We start from the raw sequence: 25,336 nt of genomic DNA on the forward strand, positions 1-25,336 counted from the left end.
AGGTAAGTTTGTTTCAAAATTTGGGGGGATTTCTCTCATTAAATTTAATCATGTTATGTAAATATATAAGTATGTGGAATATTATAACATTTACACGGGAATCTTTCGAGGTGTGCATTAAAGTAAAGTGAAGGAATTTCCGGGTAACAATCTGTTTCCGTAAAATTGTGGTAAATATCCTGATATTTACATATGTGGCATAATTTAATGTAGGATGGACAGGTGTCAATGTACTATTTTATAAATATGTACATACTTATCAGGATCAACCTTTTGTTCCTTGGCTCCCACTCATTGACTCATCCACATCTCTCTCGGTGTTCTAAATACGCTTGTAAAAAAAATATCATCGAAATTTGATGAAAAGCTTCGAAGAAATGACGATTTTGAATTACGTAACTTATGGAAGGTCCCTTGCAAATTTGGACCAGAAATTCCTACTCCCTAACTTCCCTAAAACTTCCCTAAAAACGATTTTCTTACGTATGTATGCATGCTTCTGAACGAATATATAGGTGACAAACCTGAATTAATGTGGCACCTCGGGAGATTCCCTTGTATCAAGATCCTAGTATACAATTTATGTATCTAATTCTACAGGAAATACACTACATCACACTGGCTTCGGTTACCCGGCAATCTTCAAATCGCTTACCGATCTCTGGAGCTTCTCAACAAAAATATGAACGCGGTACTCGCCCCCGTATTGATTCCCGCACAAGCGATCGTGACCCAGTTTTCGCTCTCGTGTAACTACCTGCTAATTCGGGACTGGGCTTATCTTGATGCGACTTCCACGTCTCTTTTGGTTCTCTGGAGCGGAGGAGTACTTTTTCTTTGGACGGTTGTTCTCTCGTCTGGAGGGTATATTCAATCCCAAGGAAGGCGAACTATCGTGTCCTGGAAGTACTTCAACTGGCCGAGGGCCAAGAAAGCGGAGTTGTCCAGATTTAGGAGGAGCTGTAAACCTTTGGCGATTCGGGCGGGAGGGTATTTTTGCATAGGGAAATTAACACTGCTGAAATTCTTTAGGGGGATTGTGAGAGGCACGTTTCGAGCGTTGCTGGCATTAAAATAGTAGATATTTAAGGCGTTCAGAATTTTGGAAATTCTTGTATGATTTAAATAATGTTGGTGAATCTAAATTATATGACAATGCAATTTGTACATACATATGTATATATTCAAATGGTTTTAATCTGATCTTACGAGCACTCTGATTTTATTGTTAATTTTTATTTTTTATAACAGTTTGTGACTGAAGTAAAATTCGGGCGCAAATTACACGGTGAAACCTCCACGACTCATACAGTCGGGGTGTATGGTAATATCTCACCGAGATTATCTCACGGAGTCCCAGGGTGAGACCAGATGAAGCGAGATGAGACTTGATGAGGCGAGATAACTATATGAGGCGAGATGAGACTAGATGAGGCGAGATGAGACTAGATGAGGCGAGATGAGACTAGATAAGACGAGATGAAACTAGCTGAGGCGAGATGAGACTAGATGAGACGAGATGAAACTAGCTGAGGCGAGATGAGACTAGATGAGACGAGATGAAACTAGCTGAGGCGAGATGAGACTAGATGAGGCGAGATGAAACTAGATGAGGGGAGATGTGACTATATGGGACGAGTTGAAACTAGATGATGCGAGACGAGACTAGATGAGGCGAGATGAGGCTAGATGAGACTAGATGAGGCGAGATGAGGCTAGATGAGGCGAGATGAGACTAGATGAGGCGAGATGAGACTAGATGAGGCGAGATGAGACTAGATGAGACGGGATGAAACTAGATGAGGCGAGATGAGACTAGATGAGACGGGATGAAACTAGATGAGGCGAGATGAGACTAGATGAGACGGGATGAAACTAGATGAGGCGAGATGAGACTAGATAAGATTATATTAGACGAGATGAAACTAGCTGAGGCGAGATGAGATTAGCTGAGGCGAGATGAGACTAGATGAGACAAGATGAGACCGTACGAGATACGACGAGATGAAGGAACAAGATGACTTATCATCTCACGTTTCGTATCAGTTGTTACCATGACGGAATAAACGCCTCATCTTGCCACAAATCCTATGAATCTCATCTCGCCTCAAATCATTGCTCGTCTCATATGAGAGAGATGTGTGTATATTCAAATATATCATCGCATCTCGAGTTTCATAAGAAACCCGACTACAGATTCTGAAGAAACAAACAATCACTCAGTTTGAGAAAAATTGTCTTACAATGCGGCACGTGAATAAAGATAATAAAGACATTGATTAAATCGAACCAAATAAATCAATTTACAATTTATTTACATATGTATTTATGACAACATAATCGCGTTGTTTACAAATTCCAACAAAAATTCCCAAAGTATATATTTATATGCATGGGTTTTTTAAGCACATGGGCCGCACCGCTGATAAGTCTATGGTATTTATTTACATCATAAAATTGCCTACATACTCTTCACAATGTCAAAGGATGTATATAAATATGTACCTAAACAAACTTTATTGTTTTGGGCGGTCTGATCCGGTATGCAAATCTGGGGAGAAGTTTTACAATGCAGGGTTGTACAATTCATGATTCCAAATAACTATTAAGATGATGAATAGCTTGTCCGAAAGTAGATATCGATATAATCTTATATCTAGTACCTAAGATACTGATGGATTTTGAATTTTTGAGAATTTTGGGATTTTCGGTGGAAATTATTTTCAAAATTATTTACCAAAATCTACTTATTTAAAAAAGACATTGGCATCGCCCGATGAATGTGATGCTCAACCCTAAATATTTTTGAATTGAGTAAACGGAATGAATCATTTCGATAATACTTAATCAGTTTGCGCGCATTTCGCAGAAATTAGGATACAATTTAATCTTTCTAAATTGAGATTTAATGATACATTTAGCTGGATTAAAGTATTACAATAAATATTTATACAAATGGCAACGTACTTAAATCTTGAGTATAAAAACAGACCGAGAGCAGTGTAAAAATTAGAAGCATCTCTCAAACCGAAAGTTGAGAACCAATTAAAAGAAGAAAAAATTAAAATTTCTGATTCAGACATAAATTTCCTTCAGCTATACTGCCTATACTAAACATGAAGTACAATTTTATCGTTTCCATGGTCTTGTGCTATTTCGTCATGGCACACCCAAGTAAGTAAAATAGTCATTCTAAACAGAGTATGCAAAAAGGCGCCTTTTTGGGAAAAAATTCATGCCTTTTTGCCGTTTTGCCCGTTTCAATGCCGAATTGCCTTTTTGCGTGCCTTTTTGCCCGTTTGATGCCTTTTTGCCCTTTTCCGATGTTTACATTGGGCATTGCCTGGACCATTTTACAAACTTCACTATGCACGAGAAAGTACCAATAACAGTATAATTGGGTTTATATTTCGGTTTTCTGTATGTAAATCGTTACCAACCTTACACTTCTAAACAACTAGCCCACAACATTATTTCCGACGCATTCATGATAATTACGAGTATTTGTGAATATTTGTACACCTGTCCAAATCCTGCGAACTGTGAAAGATTACAACTAATGACTCACAAATCCTGGGAGCGTATTATCACAGTGCCCCGATTTTACCAAAAAGGCAAAAAGGCATTTCGGGCAATCGGGCATGGCCAAAATTCACGTGCCTAATAGGCAAAAAGGCATTTCAGGCACGGCATGCCTTTCTGCCCTTGCACACTCTGATTCTAAAAGGTAGGCGACGTCAATAAATTTTGTCACGGGTGATGTGGGAGGGTAAACGTTTTGTGATTTTTGCAATATGTCAAAAGGGGGTGCAACGCGTGATAAAAGGGAGAAGGAGGAAAGATCGACAGTTATGCGTGACATAATTTATGAATGTTCCCTTATTTATAAAAGTGAAGATTTTTCAAAAATCGAAATTATTATGAATATTTCCAGGTTCCCATGTTGCTGCTCAGGGGCTCCTCCCTTGCGACGTTCTTACCATTATGGGGCAAGACATCCTTTACGGGCATTGCAGCACCGCAGCAAACTGCGTTCTTCCAGGCGTTCCAGTTTTGCATACCGTTTGTCCTAACGCGAGGCCATATTGTTGCGCGACAATGTTGGGTATGTAATTACCTTCAAAATGAGACGATCAAAAGTCCTGGCCCAAAAGCCACCCTTAATGCACTTTTTCCTTCTGAAGATGTTACGACAATTTACATTTTATCAATTATTAATATGTGTTAGTAAAGCATTGCACAAAATTATTGCCAAACAGGCAATATGTACAAAATAATTGCGTAATAAAATCCTTGTTCAGCAGGTTGACCAGTAGTGGCGTACTTTTATTCTAAAATTCTACATCAGCAGGTCAAATTATCATTATATGTAATAACCTAGTGCAGAATTGCAGATTTCATTTAGCCCGATTAAAGGACAGAGTTCGCTGGTTAACTTTTATTCGATTCACCGTATTGCATTCCACTTGGTCGAATGTTTTATAAAAAAAAACGAAAAATTTCATTTACACCAAATATTTAGAATAAACTAATTTTATTAAAAGCTGTTCAAATATTCAATTTATCCAGAGGACTATATTCTTAAAAAAAGTATTACCAATTTATTGTAATGTAAAATTTACCAGAGTGCATCAAGTAAAAAAAAGACAAATTTATAATTCTTGATATATAAACAAGATGCCACGAATATGCGGAACACAAAATCATTTACCTACTTAATTACTTAACTATGTAACTTACTTCACCTCTTAGAACATTTCGCTTCAACATAATTAATCACGTCTTTGACGAATTTAAATTCATCGGAGTCTTCAATAGGGCCATCACATTCGAATTTTTCCCGAAGCGCAAACAAGATTTTATGCACGGCGAGAGAGTCCGCGCCCAAATCGTCGACAAGGGACGCATTGGCTCTAATAATCGCAAGGGGGGCTCCTAATATTTGACCAATGATAGTAGCAATAAGGTGAATTATCCGAGCAGCATTTTTGGGATGTGCTGTGATTTCGCGGGCGTGGGGCGCGATGTGAAACACTGTTAATTTGGTTTCCTCTTTCCTTATCGAATCCCCTAAATTTTTAAAGGTTCGTCCATTTCGGAACACAATTTTTCCAAGTCCAGAGATCTGTTGTTCAATGCGCCACTGAGGTATCTGAAAAATGTATCAATGTATTACGTGAAAACTTAAATTATTAAAAGTTTTGAAAAGGTAAATGATTTACCTTTTCTTTTCCAACGTGCTTCTTTCGTACCAGCTTTCCGCTACTCAGGGTGCCCACCAACAGTAAAATTGTGAGAAAATTTACCCTGTAATTTCTAAGCTGCATTGTGGCAAATATTTGTGGTGACATTTATGTAACCTATATAAATCTCCGGAACGGTTACAACAATTGGTCGTGCTAGTAGTGAAGCCACTAATGCAACATTGAGTATTTTACGGAATTATTAATGGGGCATATTCCCTTACAAAATCGTAACCTCGTGGTTGGGTTACTGTAGCATCCAGTTAAATGTTTCATGACGATGCCAAATTAAATTATTTTTACCACAGCTTAGATAGGCTTGTAAATGCTTCACATTAAGTTCAACAGCTTACGTTTGTATGCAAGACACATACATATGCGTGAACTTAAAAAAACGATGCGACTATTTAAAAATCAACACGTCGCATGCATTCCCTTTAACAGGAATGCTATGAGCACTTGGTCAGCTTATTTATTTATAACCGACTACCTGAAAAGATTAAATAAGTATTGAAGGGGAGCCAAGCATGGGTTAATAGGCAGAAAAATATTCGTGCATTTACATAATTACTTATACATCCACCTTTGTATATGTACATATGTATATTCATCGCTAAATATTCCTCTTTTAAATATGTGCCTCCTCAGTACGTATGTAAGTATATGTACATGTGTGCATTGGGCAGCAATATTGGAATTAAAATATGTATAAACACATATACATGCAGATTTAGGCATAGTAAATACATATATACACCTTAACAATCTTTCGCCAACTGGGATCATTTACATATAAAGGGTGTTAATAAAGTCCGATCCCATGAATTTTTTGGAGCGCGGTTGTTACAAATTCAGCTGGAACTTTTGAACCAGTGAAGTTATTTATTTCAAATTTTTACCATGGGAGGAACAACTAAACGTGTAAGTCATGAGCATCTTAGAGTTAAGATACAAACATTGCATCAGCAGGGGTTTAAACCTGCAGAAATTGTGCAAAAATTGGGCTGCAGCCGCAGAACTGTTTGGAAATGGAAGAACAAAAATTTTGTCCACGACAAAAAGCGACTCGGGCGACCCAGAAAGGTGTCACCTACCACAAAGAGAATGATTAAAAACAGACTTTACAAGAAAACCGGTAGTTCATTACGTAATTGTGCAAGGGAGTTAAATGACTCAAAACGCTATAAAGAGAAGAAGAAGCAAATTAACTATGTGACCGTGCAAAAATTTGTGAAATCTACGAGGTGGGGTCACACAGCTTACAAACTAACCAAAAAACCTCTCATGTCACAAAAAAATATCGATGACCGTCTGAAATTTGGAGAACTCCTTCAGAAAAGTGGCCATTTGAGTGAAAAAAGACTTGGTGAAGAATTGCGCAGTCACATCCTTTGGACTGACGAATCTATTATTGAGCTATATCCAAAATTGAACCAACAAAATGTTCGTTACAGGACAGAAAACAAATCGGATGTACCATCAAGAGTAGTCCCAAAATTCGGGCTTAAAGTTATGGTAGCGGGTGGATTTTGTGCACGTGGCGTGACTCCTCTACATATCATACCAAAAGGCCAAACAGTCAATGCAAAGTATTATATGGAAAAAATATTACCTATCTATTTCGATAGCATGGGGAACAAGGAAATATTTCCGAATGAAAGAAAAATAGTTTTCATGCAGGATGGTGCTACAGCCCATACAGCAAAAGCGAGTTTGAGTCTCATCAAGACGCAAGTTTCAACGGTCTGGAGCAAGGGGGTGTGGCCCGGAAACAGCCCAGATTTGAATCCCCTGGAGAACCTGTGGTCCATACTTAAGGAAAATGTATACAAAGAACCACAACCCCGGACGAGGGAAGAGCTAGTAAAAAAAGTTCAAGATGTATGGAATTCGATTCCCACAGACACATTGGAAAAATTAGCACAGAGCCTTAAACAAAGAGTTGAGGGCATGGTTAAAGTAAATGGTAACAAGACCAAATACTAAGGTAAATATGTCGAACATTTTTTGTAAGTATCACGGGTAGTTTTTTTTATACTAGCCTTCACTTTTTTATAGGAAAAATGGGATCGGACTTTATCAACACCCTTTATAATATGTATATTAAAATAATATTTTAGTTTGATCGCAAAATTGGCACCCAAATTGTGTTAAAAAATCAGTACGAAAGGGTTAACTTATTTCATGCTACTGATTTTTGCTACGTTACTAGTTTATTTATACAAATGATTAAACAAATTAATATATAATATTGTCTGTCCAGTATGAAAGAAATTACTCAAATACATATTTGGCAATTAGCACATCACTCAAATAATCAATCATTATTTCGATCGACGTAGACTTTTTAGGTAACTACAGTGTCGGACAGATGTCTACGTCCACATAGTCGCGTCAATTTCATTTTCAAATTGTCACTGAACTACTGAACCAATTTTCATCATTGATATATCAAATTCTCACAAATTTAACGTAATTTCATAAAACATATGAGTTATTTCTGAAAATTCTGGGAAAACTGAGAATCATAGTGCAGAGCGAGAGAGGATGAAATTTGAGCGGACAAAAGTCTACGTCCACTTCACTTTAATTGTTAACAACAAAAATCTCTCCAATTTATAAAATCAGGTAACTTAATAAATCTATCAATAACATATGCCGCATTAATTTTTAAATAATTTTCTTCCAGAAAAATATGATGGCGTCGACACGCAAGGAAATTCCTATCGCTATTCGAGATCTTGTCATTCAGGACTGGAAGGGTGGACAAAAAGGGGGCTGTCGCAGAGACAAATATGGACCAAGTATAAATTAGCAAGGACAACCATCCAGACAATCATTAAGAACTTTAAAGCTAATGGTTCAGTCCAAAACAAGGTCAGAAGTGGTCGAAAACCCATTTTGGCTCACCGAGAAGTACGCCACGTGCTCAACAAAGTCAACGTTACACCCTCACTTAGTGCTCCAAAGCTATCTACCGAGATCAAGGAGATGTTCGGCAAACAGGTTAGTCCTATGACCATCCAAAGAACACTGAATAAGGGAAATTTGAAATCCCACAGAGCAGTCCGGAAGCCTCTTATTGTACCGAGGAATGCAACCAAACGAGTGAAGTTTGCCAGAGACCACATTTCCAAGCCACAAACATTCTGGGAAATATTTTATGGACTGACGAGTCAAAGTTCAATGTCTTTGGGTCAGATGGGCGTCGTAGAGTGTGGAGATATCCAAAAGAAGCTTTGAATCCAAAAAATCTCAACCCCACAGTTAAGCACGGCGGCGGGTCGGTAATGGTGTGGGGATGCATGGCTTCAAGTGGGGCAGGAAAAATGGAATTTATTGACGGAATTATGGACCAATACAAGTACCAGGGAATACTTGACCGTAATATCCAGGAATCTGTTCGAAAACTTGGACTTGGACGACGATTTGCCTTCCAACAAGACAACGATCCGAAACACTCTGCCAAGTCCACCATGGAATACTTCAAGAAAAAAAAATTCCGAAGCTAGAATGGCCTCCCCAATCTCCAGACTTGAATCCCATTGAGCATCTGTGCGACCACATTGAAAGAGAAATAAGAAAACAATCTTTTTCAGGAATTCCGGGCCTTAAATCCAGAATTCGTGAAGTTTGGGAAACCATTTCTGAAGATGTGACCAAGAATTTGGTAAACTCAATGACTCGACGCCTTGAAGCCGTCCTTAAAGCGAACGGAGGCCCAACCAAATATTAAAAATTAATTGTTATAACATTCCTTATAAATTACAGTTTTTTTTGTATGTTTTCTCTGACTGGACGTTGACTTTTGTCCATCCAATTGTTTTCATTTTGAATTAAAATACATCTCTGGCCTAAAATAAATTTTTTAGCGGAAAACTAATAATGTGCTATGAAATTACGTTAAATTTGTGAGAATTTGATATATCAATGATGAAAATTGGTTCAGTAGTTCAGTGACAATTTGAAAATGAAATTGACGCGACTATGTGGACGTAGACATCTGTCCGACACTGTATGGGTGTATGCCCTTCCTATGCTTCTGATTTGTTCATATATAACTACTGTAAGTATTAAGTTAATATGTATTCATGACGAGATATTTAGGGAGGAGTCCATAAATTATGGCACGGATGAGGGTCAGGGGGGGAGGAGGGTAAAAGGTTTGTGTAACATACAGATTTGGGGCCATATGTGAAAATGGGGTGTAACACGTGAAAATGGGAGAGAAAGGCACATAATTTGACGTGACGTAATTACGCGACATAATTTCTGACCGTTCCTTAACTGACATTGTTATCGCAAGAAATATTTAAACAAAGTAGTACATAAACATATTTGCATTACTCCTCTTGAGAAAAATTTCTTTTAAATACTTGAAAATCTTGGTTATAAGAAGTAATACGAAGGGGATAGAAAATCTCATCAGCGAGGTTATGATTAAACTCATATCACACGAGATTTTCTGTGACTTCTGTGTGATTCATGGGCAAAATGGAAAGAATTTCGTTCATGCGTCTATGCGTTTTACATTTCAACTAAATATTTAGGTTGACCTTCGGATTCAGTATAAAATTCATCAACTGAACATTTTCATAAACTACTTGATCTATGTTTCCACCAACTTTCATATTTAACATGCAAATCAAATGCAAAATTGGACTTTGTCCTAATCGGCTATCCTAATATGTAGAAAAATGCTCAGAATTTCATGCAGAATGTCCCAATATCAAGTTGGTTTTGTCTTAAAATGTGTTTTTAAAAAGTTGTTTCACTTTCCCCAAGTACATACATACATACATCATCGTATTGATGAAAAAATCACAGGATGTGATTATCATTGCCCACCCCCTCGACCAAAATGTCAAAAGATAAATGCATCTCAAAAACAACACAGAACTTCATACTCCAGTAATTGTGCATGGCATGTATTTATATTCATGCATGATCCACAAAATAAAATTTCAGAATTCAATTGCATAAATAAAGCGAATAAACCAATTATGTATGACTATGTAGCATGATGACACTTCTTATAAATTTAGTATTATCATGTACATTACTTTATTAATTGATAAAATGTATATATTACTTTCCATTCATAAGTATAAATACATCAAAATTAATAACTCATCCGATCCGATCTCAAATTGGGAAAAGTGAAACGTGAGACGGATGGATGGCACTAAACCCACCACTCAAAAGAAAATAAATACAAATAACATGTGATTTCTTTCATCTTGCCAAGAAATTCGATTTTGACACAATTTCGACCACAATTTAAGTAACCAATTGGTACAATTTAATTTAGTATCCGGTGGTAAGTGAATTTTGCCTTACAATTTGTTATGCATTCGTGTATAATGCAATGCAACAATAATTAATTTAAAATTAATATCAAAGAAAAATATTTACTTATTCTTTTCATCAATATTAAACCTTTTAATTATCAGGCACTACTTTATAGTATATATTTTGACCAATCTGTTCTAAATTGTTGGAATAAACATTCCAAAATGTTTAATTACACTTCTTTTTTCGATTGCAAAATAATTAATTACAAATTACATTGGCACAACTGCAATTAAATTTGGTATGATATTCACGAATTGCATTTAAATATTTGTTCCTTATTTAACACAGAAAACCATGTCTGCTTGCGTCTTCTGCACCGAGGCGAGTGTCGCCACGACCGCGACGTCCACCACGATGGAGGCGTTTCCATTTCTCTGCGCCCAGGTCGGCGTGCCACCGACGGCGACGACGGGGCGGCAAGCTCCGGCCGCGCTGTGTTCGACCTGTCACAATTTGTGGGAGGAGGCGACCCTGCTCTACTCCAATATGCAAGGACTCCTCAACCTCATGGGAAGAAGGGTGACCTCAATTAAACAGCGGGTCAGGGATGCAAATATGAAGAATAATCATCAAACGCGACGTCAAGGTAAATATGTACACACATTAAAATCTGGATATTAGTGTGAAATTTATAATGGGCGTACTCACCACAACGTCTTATTCTGCATATGCAAAATAAGACGTTGTCGTTTGCTATGTAGCAAACTTATGAAGTTCAAAAAATTTGTGTCGTGAAGGAATTCGCAAAATAAATATGACTTTGTAAATCTCTCAAATCTACTTGTAAAATATCTTTTGACCCATATCTTGACGTTGTTTTCATGAATTTCTATAATTTCTCTCGCTCATGAAGGTGAAAATGAGTTTACGAAATAAAAACATGACCAGTTGTGGGATAAATTTGCGAAATAATTTATCCCGAGATGCTTAATTTTGTATTTGCGAGATAAATAAATATATGCAGATTGGCGTGAGTACTCTAAATATATGTTTAATTATTAAACTTTAATATTTTGCTTTTAGGAAAGCAAGATCGAACTAGGGCCGCTTCCCCATCTAGACCAGAGGCAATGATGAATTGGTGGTATCCACAGCAGCTCCCTGTTACTAATAATACACAAATTGACAACAGCACCATCGCCAACACAAACGTCGAGTCAAATACAGACATAAAAGTAGAATCTATCGACGATATTGAAGATTGTCTCGATCTCGGAGAGGACATGGATTTGGAGGACGTCGAAATTATGCCGGATCCAGGTCATGAGAATGAAGATAATGATGGTGATGACGATGGTGGTGACGATGACCTGAACGACCCAAATTATGACCCGAACGAGGATGAAGCCACGACATCGAAGAGGTACATAATTAAGATAAATGATGGAACGTTCATAAAATATGGAATGCAGGCGCCCTCAGATCGTAATTCTTATTTTAAAATGTTCGGCTTATTTTGTTTATAAAATCGAAATATTAACAAAAATTAAAATATGTAGCGAAAAAACGGTATCGAAACAATATGTCCCCTATTTTTGCGTGACACATTTTATGACCGTTCCTTAACTAAATTCCTGATGTCCAAATTTTTAATGCCTCAATTATTTTTTTAGCGACGGAGGAAAACCGAAACCGACCCCACGTCAAGCACAACCCGGGCAAGATTATCCCCCCGTCGGAACTCTCGTCTCGGCCAGGGGCAGACCTATGATTTCGGTGAATAACTTCCTCTACAACTTTCGAAGTACTTCGACCACGCTGGGAAAATCGCTGTGGACTTGCGACCAGGCCCACGGGAAAACGAACAGGGCGAGATGCATGGTCCGCGTCCATACCACGGATGACCCCATAAATCCAAAATATATTACCGAAATGAACACCCATAATCACCCTCCCTGTGCTGAGGGCGTCATTTTGATAAAGAAAGTGATGAATAAAATACGCACGGCCGCGCTAACAACGACCGACACGCCGCCGCAAATTACAAAAATGTTTAAACAAGAGTTGGAATTCGCGCATAGAAAAAATGGGAGGAAAGTATCATTGGAAAATATCAAAAGAAGTATTCGTGGCATGAGAAGTGACGCGGCCGCGGAGGCTACGATGTCAAGTGAAGAGGTGTATATTTAGTGGAGATAAATAAGTACTGGCAGTGGCCGCGGAAGCTGTGGGGACATTAATTTAATATTGTAGGGTAGGGGAGGGGTTTATATAACATCGGCAGATGATAGGGACGTCGAATAACTGTGGGGACATTGTCCTCATGCTTCCGCGGCCACTGGCGAACGAAATATTCCGTGGTGTAATTTATTGTAATAATTAATTAATAATAATTGTGGATATTTTTGGCTAATTACTTTGTAAGCAAAGTATATACTAAATAAATTGAATTATTTAAATTTTGCACCGAATTTTTGAAGTTTCGAACTAAATATTTATTTATGATTCATGATTTGATTATGGAAGTCCGGAGAAAGTTGGTGGAAAGGTTATAGCAGGGTCCTTTGATTGTATCCTTGGAGAATTTCTGAGTCATGTCAGTTAAAATTCCTGATATCTTTTATGGATTTTAAAGTATGAGAATATGGACGATTTATGCGAGAGTTTGGCTGTCAAGAAAAATAAAATACTTCATAAAACATCATAAAAACCATCTGACAAGTTGTCATTCAAACTTTCAAGTACGCGTGTGCATGTCATGAGTATCTAAATATGTGGGTTACAACTTTTAACCTAAAAACCTACCAAATATTACAAGTACATTTGTACACATGTTAAAATTGTGACCTTGGTCATAATCTAGAATAACCTATATTTTTCAGCTTACATAAATCTAATCAATCAACATTACCCTTTTCAATATGCATATGTACATACATACCTACATAAGTATATGCAAAGGTTATATCATCGCATTTAATAAATTCGTTGTAATTATTACCCTTATCAGGAGTCCTAATCAATTGATTATACTTCACCGTATCCACAAATGCATCTTGAAACAAGTTCGAAAAATTTAATCCATACAAACACATTCCTAAATCCATTACATATTCACGCCCAAGATGGTAAAGTTTCCGCTACTCTTAATTTGATCTGATACATATTTACATAACATTGATACTCTCTAGCCCAAGCTATTTTCGGTAACACTTACAGATAAATACTGCTCTCAGTCTCATATCTGGTCACAAAATCTATACTTATACGTATACATACATATCTTGCGAAATACACTTTCTCTGCATGCACAGTATGCAAACATATTACAAAACACTCCTGTGAATGTTTTTAGTCAGTTCAAAATTGCATTTCCCAATTCCTAGTCGAGTTCAAGGATCTCGCTAAATATTTGCAAACATTAAATGGAAGCTGATTTCAAAATCTTATCCTTACTTCGTTATTAATAATGTCGTCAAAGTGTGAAAATAATTCGCCATTCGGCACATTTTTACAACCCAATCTCCACAAAATCGCATCCTCATCAAACTGCGTGATCCACTTCCTATACCACAATTTGAACTTTGATTCTCACAATTTGCACAAGTTTTCTTTGCTTCCACCTCATCCATTCACGGTCACACAGATTCCACAAAAGTTAACTTGGCCCGACGACTACACGTCGCTCCTTCTCGCGACAAAAAGACCGCGCCGCTTCCAGAATTATAGCCGCCACGCTAAATTCTGCCATTTCATGATTTTCTATTCAAATCCGGTCCCATCTAGAGATACTCTCGGCCTCTGGCTGAGATTATTAGTACTCCAATATTTCGACAATGTCGAAAAAAGGGGAACACCAGGCTATCATAGACAGGGAATCTGCGAAGCCGACAATTTCTACGCGCTTCATATAACTCGATGGGGCGAAAATAAGGCTAAAAATGGGAGAATCTATACTGATTGCTGTCTGGGGGTTGACCATCGTTCTTATCTTGTCCCAAATTTCGGTCAACTAGTTCTTAACGATAATAGGGAAGGAAGCGTTACTTTGTGTCTTCACTCGCCTCGAATGATGTTACCAATCGCCCAAAATTGGAAATGCTATACAAATTTTGAAAATAATACATTTTCTAGTTTTTTGCTTATTCAGGCCCAAACTCATTTCCGGTTCGATATCAACCTTCCGGAAACAAGTATTCGTGAAATAGCTAACGGTATTGCAAGACTTAGCTTGATTTCGAACGTGGAGAAATACATCGTCCTGCACCTCTTGGCTCGGGCCGTTGGAGTGAATATAAGCACAACCTGTTTACAAAAAGATGATCTCGGATGCAACTTTTCGACCATTTCGTTTAACGAATTTCCCTCAAACTGGGCGATATATGTCTGGAAATCAACTCCGGTGGTCGTAGAGACTCGAAATCTGCACTTTTTGACGTGTTACTCCCACAGTAAAGTTTCTTTCTTAACGTACACGACGCCATTTGATGGATACGTCTGGATTGCTATGGCAGTATCGATTTTGTCCGTTTCTGTAACCGCGAAGTGTTTTGTTTCACTTGGGAAATATGTCAAAAGAGATGAAGGGAAGATGAAGAAGAGCAAAATGTGGACGACATTGGGAGATGTAACGTTTCGGGTTACGGGCATGCTGTTCGACCAAATCGACGCTTTTTCAGGGAAAATAGCGAATTATTCGGAACTAAGAATCCTACTCGCATGCTGGGCGATGGTGACGACAGTGCTGATATCTTCGTACAAGGGACTGGTCATTCTGGGTTTGAATGCACCGCCACCCGTGCAATATTTGGAGGAATTTAAGGTAATTAAGGTGGCATAAATCCAAAATAAATAGACTTTCAATCAGCCCGTATGCAATGTCTTTTAACGCAAATTTCTGAAATTTTAGAATTCAATTTGAGGAAATTAATTTCGAAAAATGAGAAATTATCCATTTTTTAATCCATAATTGTGTATTACCAAAAATTATGTTTATATTAAAGTATCCATAAGTTGCCTTATAGCTCATGAAACGGATGTCATTTCAGAAACTTTATATATTTAAAGCATTATGTAAGCCTATTGAATAGGGGTTGAGTCAGACTAAAGAACTATCCTATATTGAATCGTCATTCCATGTAATCTTAAGCATATTACAACAAAATTTCTTCAATTTTTCCAGGAAATTTCATGCAAAACTGGCAAAAATTCGATTGCATTCAACGATTCTAACTACATATATCAAGGACGTTTCTTTTATCCGATGAACTTTTACTTCACAATCGGGCTTGACCAATCCGCATATTTTAGTTCCCTTAGAGGTTAAGAGATTTCGCAGTCGTCCTGTTTCTCCATACTATCTGCTCCGATACAAAGACCATTCGCCGACTATTTAAACATCCAAAGCTACTCGTTCTACGAATCTCTTAATTTGGGAAGAATGATAGACTTTTATGGTCAAAGTACACTTCCGCTCGTGGCTGAACTGATTGACCCAAGCCAACGCCCCTTCCCGGCAAGGTTAAAGCCATATTTGGACAACAAAATTGGTACTTCTATCATCTCGATGAACGAAATTTACTCTGGGATTGAGGAGGAGTTGCTGTCCTGTGGAAAATCCGTGTTTGCCGGATCTAAAGAAGACGGAAAGCGTATCACGCCCACTTAAGGAAGGTCTATCCGTGGGCGCGACCTTTCCACGTGAGCAAGACCTTCATCCCCTTGGGAATGGTGGGATGGCGATTTGAAACGTTTCATACTCACAAAATTGTTAAAGCATTTAAGAATTTGATAGAATTCGGAATCTTTGCCGAACTAATGGAATTTGAACGATTGAGTGGTCACAGGTTGGGGGGTGGCGAGACGGAAAGTATTTCAGAGAGGGCGCTGAACGTGACATGGTGGGAAAATGAGGCGAAAATTATTGATCTGTATGGCAGTATTCAGACCCTGTTTTATTTATGGGGGATTGCCATAGTAGTTGCGGGGGTAGTTGCGCTCATAGAATTTGCCTTTGTCCAATTTTGTCGAAAATGCGTTTATAAGCAAATTTCGACAAATTTAACTAATGAAAAAGATCAAACAGCGATGGGATGGGACGTCCAGGCTCCTAAAATAACGATATTTACGAATAATTTCCTAGAATAGGCAACATCAATGCATAAATACAAAGTGGTCAAAAAAGGGCACTGATGTGTGGAAAATTAGAAGGAAGAATTGATGAAATTTCACAAGGTAACCATCTATTATAGGTTAGTTACGAGTTTCCTTTTAAACCTTTATGTCCAAATTAGAAATTATGTATAATTGCTCAAAACTCTGATTAATACATATGCATGGACATTCATGCCTGATCAGAATAAATGTTATATATGAACACATTTCTTGAATGGGAGTTTGTGCATAAACACATATTTATTTATTTCTAATATGAACTGTTTGTTACACCATCACCAGAATACATTACTACGTTTCGTGGATAAATACGGTGAAGTATAATCATGATTATGACAGTTGATAACGGTAATTGCAACCAATTTATTTAATATGATGATATACCTTTACATCTTTTTAATTATTACATAATATAAGTTTCTTGAAAAGGCAATGTTGATAGATTAGATTTATGTACATATGTATGTATATGCAAGTGTATATGGCGTTTTAAGCTAAGAAAATGTAGGTTACTGTAGATTCTGACCAAGATAACCATTTTATTCGGTCTGTTTAAAAGTTAAACGTTTTAACCTTATTTATATTATAAGTCTGGTATGCATGGTTAAAAGAGATATTCGTATATAGGTATACATACATATGTACTTGAAAGTTTGAATGACTACATGGCCATGCTTGTCAGAATACCATTATCAAATTCAAATTGATTTGACACAAGTTGGCCAAGTTGGTAATGGTACGCCACCTTTATATATATGTACATATGGGAAACCGTAGTCACGAAGTACATACATAAATAGAATTTATAAGACCATGAAAATTCGTAATCTACGAAAAGGAGAAAACGTCACATATATTTATGTAAATCCCAACATATCTAAATCGTTCTACTGGAACGCTACGTTCTTGATGTCGTGAGTTGTCATAAGCGTCTTGATTTCAGGCTTCATTTGAAACTACAAAAAACTTACATGTGAATCAGGTCTAAAATAATTATATATCGAAAATTACCTGGAAATTAAGAAACCTGAACAGAATGTGTTCATATGGCTGGACAAGTTTAAAAACTACCAAGGCAAAATGTTCATCTTCGTCCAAAGTTTCCTTGTTCAATTCCTCATCCGTACCACCAGCCTTGCCTGAGTAACGATCCGTGTCCCTTGATACTAATCTGACTTTGTTTGGCAAAACATTAGCCACGATCACGAATAAAGTCAAATTTGGGAATGTAGAACACATAGTGCAAATAGATTTTCTTAACGACTCAATCGATATTTTTTTCGTTTCAGAGAATGTTAATTGGAGGGTTGAAATGTGTAAAATTGTATTCATCTTTGGAATCCCTTCCGCACGAGTGGTTCCATCATTAGTTTTAAGGTTGATGTCAATGTCAAATCTATTTAAGCTAGAAATATTTGAAAGACAAATAAAAATAAAATAAAATAATTTAATAATAATAATAATAATACTCGAGTCAGGTAACGTATCCCTGACCACAGAACATTTTTACGGGGTTTCTCGTTAGTTCGCATAAGAGTTAGCAGTGAGGCGTTGGAGTCCAACGCCTCACTGTTAACCCTGGGATACGTTACCTGACTCGAGTAATAATAAAATAATAATCCTAAAATATCCTGTCCATATCAAATCTAAACTTACTTCGGAAACGACTTCCGCAATAGGTTCATATCCAATTTTTGAAAGACATCCCACTGGAACCAAATTGACTCGACTTTTGTCCATTCACCAGTTGCTGACGATGCAAGAATTCTTCTCCATAGTATTTGGAGTGATTCACTGTCGCCTCTAGTACCCAACCAGATTAACCCTTTGCATGCAGATATCATTTTTGAAAAAAAGTTAATACATATTCTACTAGAAGGGGCAAGATTTAACATCATTCTTTCAACTTTTGGCGTCTTGATTAATCCATGCGTTTTTGGGGGTTGAAAATACTTGAATTCTGCACATTGTTCGTGAAGCATCGGCTCTGCAGCGATAACTAACTCCAGGTTTGGACACCATTGAAGGAGAATTGGTAAAATTTCAGTTGCAGATTTTATCGATTGTGTAAATCGTGATTCATGCGGATTCACAGCCTCACAGATGCTTCTTAAAGTTGACATCATGTCATAATCCGCAGATTGGCCTTTTTCTTCCTTGCGGCCGATATCTTCCGACTTCTCTAAATATGGCAACGTTATTTGTATTGTCAAGTAACGGCTCCACCATATTTCGCTAGTAATTCTCGAAAGTCTGGAACAGTATCATCCATTAGGACGACTAAATTAATTGGGATAGATTTAAGGATATAATTTGCGGAAGTAATTTAATGTCTCTCCAAAACAATGGGAATTACCCTCCGAATATTTAAGAAGTTACCTAAATGGAAAGCAACCTCTTAATGCTCTAAATTTTCCCTCCCGTTAAATGGAAGTAGCCTCTAATTTTGCATATCATAAATCTGTTTAAATTTCTTATCAGTGATGGGTCTTACTACCAGAGTCCGATTAATCCTTTAAACTGTAACGACGACAATAGTCGTTTTATAAGAAATGGTTTAATTCGGGAGTACGACAAAAGTCGTCCTGAAAAATCGTGGTCATGGCGCGGAAGGACGACAATTGTCGTTTCTAGGAGGTCATTGATTTTCACCATTTTCTCTCCGCGACCTAAAATTTGTTGCAATTTTGAGGGATTTCTCCTATGCCAACACAATGCTAAATTTGAAGATTTTCTCCCCGAAAATTTGGATATTTCCCTATACAACTCAATGTTAAATTTTTGATTTTTCAGTTTTTCGAGTTTTATTAAAAACTTCAGAATTTCTCCTCCCGCGCCATGACCACAAAATACTTATAGTGTCCCCGATTTAATGCATTTTCTTGTCATTAATCATACACGTTAAAGGGTTAAATATGTTCTTAAAAACCCTAAATCTTTATGTAAAATGTTTAATCAGATCCCTAAAACATCTATGATCTATGATTTATGAAAAACTTTTTTTTTCGTTTCGTTTAATTCGTTTTAAATTGCTTAAGAATTAGTTTGATTGACTGAAAAAATGTCAAAAATAGCTTTAATATTTCACACTGACAAATAATAAGCTTTCCACATGCTTTGGTTTCATATTAGGTACATTAATGATCGGAATTATTTATGTATTGCGAAGTTCTGAGATTTTTCTAAAAGAATATAATTTTTTGGAAAAATCGCTGAAATATGTAAAAAGAAAAACTATTTAAGTGTATAAAAAACACATTTTTGATTAAATTCCAAAGCTGTATGTGCTATCCATGAGTGGTTTTTACCCTCCATGCTAAATTTAAGATGAAAATAATAACTTTTAAAAACGGTATAGGTCACCCTACAGGGTCACTGTTTGCACTTTGCTCACTTGTAACTTCATATTCTTTCATCGGAAGCGATTAAGTATTAATCGCTTTTTTCACTGCGCCGAATTTCACATTTTTAAGACAATTTCTGGAAATCGCAGCCCTATAGTTCGAGTTTACTGTGCTGATGAGAAAAATCGACATGTACGTGTACCAGTTTTTTTAAGAACTGGTACTGAATATTTGTATTTACAAAGATGAACTTCGTCTGGCAATTAAATAAAAAAGCATTTTTCGATTTTGTCCTGAACCCAAAACCTGTACCAAGCGGAAACGTGGAGGACCTGTTAAGTCCACAACAGCTTTGATTAACATGTGGTTTTTAAAAATACATGCTTTTATGGAAGCCTTAACTTTAATTGTATATAAATGATACACTTTTTATATAAAATGTTAAAATTATGGCTTGTAGATATGTACATTATGCCACCAAAATCCTAATTCAAAAATAACTTTAAGAGGCAGGTATCCATGAAGGGTACTTTTGAAATATTTGGAGGGTACCTCCCATTTAATTGGAGAGGCTTTAAATGCATGCCATAATTTGCCATCCATGGTGAAGTGGCGAATTCGAGTAAATCGAGAATTTTCCGAATTGTTGGAACGTCATCGTAACTCATGACAGTCTTAAACTTATTGTCGTTAGGACCGATTTGCTGTCGCTGTGTTAGATACTGGAGGACGACATCGTTCCAATGCTTGTTTACTTGGCGTAAAGATAAGAGAGACGTGATGTCAAGATATTTCAGTATAAATAACCCTATTTGGTCAAGGGGCTGAAATACAATGGCATGTTTGTAATGAGACATGTTCAATTCAGGAATAACCATACTAACGATGGAGGTCTCCCAACTTATGCTCGCAGATTTAGACCAAACTAGTGTCAATCGATCTCAAAATTAATTAGTATAAAATTTGCAAATGGCACTATCGAAGAAGAGAAAATGTGCAGTAAATTTGGAAAGAGTAAAATTTGTCAACCTTGGGACCTGTTTTATCCTCCTTTTTTGCAAATATCTCCGCATGAACATGAACATTGCAGATAATGCCATTTGAAAATTTCATCCTAATTAAATTTTTGATCGATTGACAATAATTTGTCCAAAATCTGAGAGCATACGCTGGGAGACCTCCATTCCAAGTTACTTGTATGCTGAAAACTTTGTAATTATACCGGAGAACTAGTTAAAAGTTCCATAATTTATGGCGTGTCTTTATCCCTGGCTAAGTTTCTGCAATATAAGTATTTTTTTAGCCATATGGACATTTTTGTTGAATTGGGACGCGATTCGATTATGTAGTAAAACTGCTTGTGATAACGGACACAATCGGTAGACACTCTCAGGACTCATGCATACGTATTTATCAGTACAGTTTATCATATTCAACAAATCAATTAATGATCGATTGAAATTTATACCATATGGACTGCAAGCAAGTATGCTACTTTACTCGGTATTAAGAATTTGCTTCAAATATTTACATATGCATATCCTCTAACAGAAAGAGGAATTATACACACAAAGTGATGACCCAATTCATAGATACAGTGTCGGACAGATGTCTACGTCCACATAGTCGCGTCAATTTCATTTTCAAATTGTCACTGAACTACTGAACCAATTTTCATCATTGATATATCAAATTCTCACAAATTTAACGTAATTTCATAGCACATTATTAGTTTTCCGCTAAAAAATTTATTTTAGGCCAGAGATGTATTTTAATTCAAAATGAAAACAATTGGATGGACAAAAGTCAACGTCCAGTCAGAGAAAACATACAAAAAAAACTGTAATTTATAAGGAATGTTATAACAATTAATTTTTAATATTTGGTTGGGCCTCCGTTCGCTTTAAGGACGGCTTGAAGGCGTCGAGTCATTGAGTTTACCAAATTCTTGGTCACATCTTCAGAAATGGTTTCCCAAACTTCACGAATTCTGGATTTAAGGCCCGGAATTCCTGAAAAAGATTGTTTTCTTATTTCTCTTTCAATGTGGTCGCACAGATGCTCAATGGGATTCAAGTCTGGAGATTGGGGAGGCCATTCTAGCTTCGGAATTTTTTTTTCTTGAAGTATTCCATGGTGGACTTGGCAGAGTGTTTCGGATCGTTGTCTTGTTGGAAGGCAAATCGTCGTCCAAGTCCAAGTTTTCGAACAGATTCCTGGATATTACGGTCAAGTATTCCCTGGTACTTGTATTGGTCCATAATTCCGTCAATAAATTCCATTTTTCCTGCCCCACTTGAAGCCATGCATCCCCACACCATTACCGACCCGCCGCCGTGCTTAACTGTGGGGTTGAGATTTTTTGGATTCAAAGCTTCTTTTGGATATCTCCACACTCTACGACGCCCATCTGACCCAAAGACATTGAACTTTGACTCGTCAGTCCATAAAATATTTCCCAGAATGTTTGTGGCTTGGAAATGTGGTCTCTGGCAAACTTCACTCGTTTGGTTGCATTCCTCGGTACAATAAGAGGCTTCCGGACTGCTCTGTGGGATTTCAAATTTCCCTTATTCAGTGTTCTTTGGATGGTCATAGGACTAACCTGTTTGCCGAACATCTCCTTGATCTCGGTAGATAGCTTTGGAGCACTAAGTGAGGGTGTAACGTTGACTTTGTTGAGCACGTGGCGTACTTCTCGGTGAGCCAAAATGGGTTTTCGACCACTTCTGACCTTGTTTTGGACTGAACCATTAGCTTTAAAGTTCTTAATGATTGTCTGGATGGTTGTCCTTGCTAATTTATACTTGGTCCATATTTGTCTCTGCGACAGCCCCCTTTTTGTCCACCCTTCCAGTCCTGAATGACAAGATCTCGAATAGCGATAGGAATTTCCTTGCGTGTCGACGCCATCATATTTTTCTGGAAGAAAATTATTTAAAAATTAATGCGGCATATGTTATTGATAGATTTATTAAGTTACCTGATTTTATAAATTGGAGAGATTTTTGTTGTTAACAATTAAAGTGAAGTGGACGTAGACTTTTGTCCGCTCAAATTTCATCCTCTCTCGCTCTGCACTATGATTCTCAGTTTTCCCAGAATTTTCAGAAATAACTCATATGTTTTATGAAATTACGTTAAATTTGTGAGAATTTGATATATCAATGATGAAAATTGGTTCAGTAGTTCAGTGACAATTTGAAAATGAAATTGACGCGACTATGTGGACGTAGACATCTGTCCGACACTGTACTTACTTACATTCAAATGCTATATTTCCGAACCTGTAAATAAATGTAACCGACAATTTCACAATGATTTTGGGCTATACCCCAGGAAGAACAGATTATGGGATATCTCAGTTTTATCTTGGGGTTATTTTCAGTAAAACATGCATGGTTTTGGCCGCCCAACCCCGAGTTTTGTCCCGTGCTTACCCCACTCGTTTCCCATAAGTTTTACAAAATTTATACCCAGTAGGGCATGTAATCTCGAGATTTCGAGATCTCGAAATATCGATATTTCGATATTCCAATATCGAATTTTCGGTATCGAAATATCGAAATTTCGATATTGTAATATCGAATTTTTACTTAGTAAATAAAATACACCCCAAAGTTCCAATAATTGAATTTTTACCTCGTAACACCCCACAAGTTCTCAAAATTTACTTTTGCCTTGGTTACACCCTACCCCCCAAGTTTCCAAAAAATAATTTTGAGTTGGTAACACCCCAAAATTTTCGAAAATTGAATTTTGACTTGATTCAACACCCCAAATTTTTGCAAAATTGAAATTTGTCATGGTTAAACCCCTTAAGTTTCTAACATTGAAATTTGAATTGGTTACACCCCCAAAGTTCCCAAAATTGAAATTTAGCTTGGTTCCACCCCCAAAGTTCCCAAAATTGAAATTTGACTTTGTTACACTCCCAAAGTTCCCAAAATTGAAATTTAGCTTGGTTACACCCCGTAAGTTCCCAAAATTGAAATTTGACTTGGTTATCCCCCCAAAGTTCCCAAATTGAATTTTGAATTGGTTACACCCCCAAAGTTTCGAAAATTGAATTTTGAATTGGTTACACCCCCAAAGTTTCGAAAATTGAATTTTGAATAGGTTACACCCCCAAAGTTCCCAAATTGAATTTTGAATTGGTTACACCCCCAAAGTTCCCAAATTGAATTTTGAATTGGTTACACCCCCAAAGTTCCTAAATTCCCAAATTGAATTCTTGGCACTCGCGAAAAGATAAAATTAATTAAAGTAATTCATAAATTGCAAGATTCGTATTTCGATATTTCGATAGCGAAATATCGATATTTCGATATTCAAATATCGAAATATCGAAATATCGAAATATCGATGTCGATATCGATATTACATGCCCTAATACCCAGATATTTCCCCACCATTTTATGACAATATTACCGAGGGGTTGTCCCTGTGCATTTACGGAGATTTCCCATGCTTTTCCCAGTACTTTTATTCCAATAAAATGTCTTTTTCCCAGTATCTTGTACTCCACATTTCAATTAACATTTTATTTATTTGCCAAAAAAGTTACAAAATTAGATGTTATTAATTATTAAAGCCTAGATTAATTAACAATAAATTGTAAATTAAGGGGTCCTGCTTAACATAGGGACACAGGAGAGATATATTAGACACATTTTGGAAGGGGTTTTTTCTTTTAAGTTTTTAGTTTTCCTTGGTTTACTTTTTTTTACTTCCCTCAGTATCTGTCGAATTTAGCACGAGTCGTCAACTGCACTTTGCTCCAATTTCCTCGGACGGAATATGTAATAAACAAAATTTCATGAAATATTATTATTTTATTCAGTAAATTAGTTAAAATTGGAAACACAAAAAATGAACAAGGAAATATACTTACCACGTGTTTGTGGACAAATTCTTTCCACTCCAAAAGTGCTAGCTTCCTCTCTTTAAATTGCTTATCTTTGTAGAAGACCCAGTTGGCCACTTGCAACTTTTTTTATTCGGGTTTATCCAACACAGAGAAGAAATTGCACACACTTTTCACCAGGAAATTTTATTACAGAAAACATTTAACACTGTGGACAGGACTGAATGTATGTCGAACGGCACCAAATATGATACTGACGATAGTGACGATGAATTGAGGCAAAAAGAATTTGCGCTGAAAAGTGTCCACCTCGGATTAAACTCCGGGATATGCAAGCGTTTCCCAGTAATAACCCCACATAAAAATATGAATGGACGCTTGGGCAAGCCCGGACTAAACCCACCGAATTTATA

At 36.9% G+C, this 25,336-nt stretch overlaps 3 protein-coding genes across 3 annotated transcripts; 1 reads left to right on the forward strand and 2 right to left on the reverse strand.

The window, feature by feature from the left end:
- Positions 1-4,329: 4,329 nt before the first annotated feature.
- Positions 4,330-5,543, reverse strand: LOC110857791. The gene is made up of 2 exons (XM_022106402.2): positions 5,223-5,543; positions 4,330-5,152 (listed from the first exon to the last, which is right to left on the reverse strand). Exons 1-2 carry the CDS (start codon positions 5,349-5,351, stop codon positions 4,742-4,744), a joined length of 540 nt encoding a protein of 179 aa, XP_021962094.1. The 5' UTR covers positions 5,352-5,543; the 3' UTR covers positions 4,330-4,741.
- Positions 5,544-10,416: 4,873 nt separating this feature from the next.
- On the forward strand, positions 10,417-13,009 carry LOC110857723. The gene is made up of 4 exons (XM_022106335.2): positions 10,417-10,563; positions 10,887-11,184; positions 11,622-11,961; positions 12,212-13,009. Exons 2-4 carry the CDS (start codon positions 10,893-10,895, stop codon positions 12,726-12,728), a joined length of 1,149 nt encoding a protein of 382 aa, XP_021962027.1. The 5' UTR covers positions 10,417-10,563; positions 10,887-10,892; the 3' UTR covers positions 12,729-13,009.
- A 4,106-nt stretch (positions 13,010-17,115) lies between these two features.
- On the reverse strand, positions 17,116-19,301 carry LOC118438239. Its single transcript, XM_035858145.1, has 3 exons — positions 18,369-19,301; positions 17,724-18,117; positions 17,116-17,668 (listed from the first exon to the last, which is right to left on the reverse strand). Exons 1-3 carry the CDS (start codon positions 18,836-18,838, stop codon positions 17,600-17,602), a joined length of 933 nt encoding a protein of 310 aa, XP_035714038.1. The 5' UTR covers positions 18,839-19,301; the 3' UTR covers positions 17,116-17,599.
- Between the last annotated feature and the right edge of the window lie 6,035 nt (positions 19,302-25,336).

This window comes from Folsomia candida, unplaced genomic scaffold (genome assembly GCF_002217175.1).
Source record: "Folsomia candida strain VU population unplaced genomic scaffold, ASM221717v1 Fcan01_Sc019, whole genome shotgun sequence".
In the NCBI taxonomy this organism is placed as follows: Eukaryota; Metazoa; Arthropoda; class Collembola; order Entomobryomorpha; family Isotomidae; genus Folsomia; species Folsomia candida.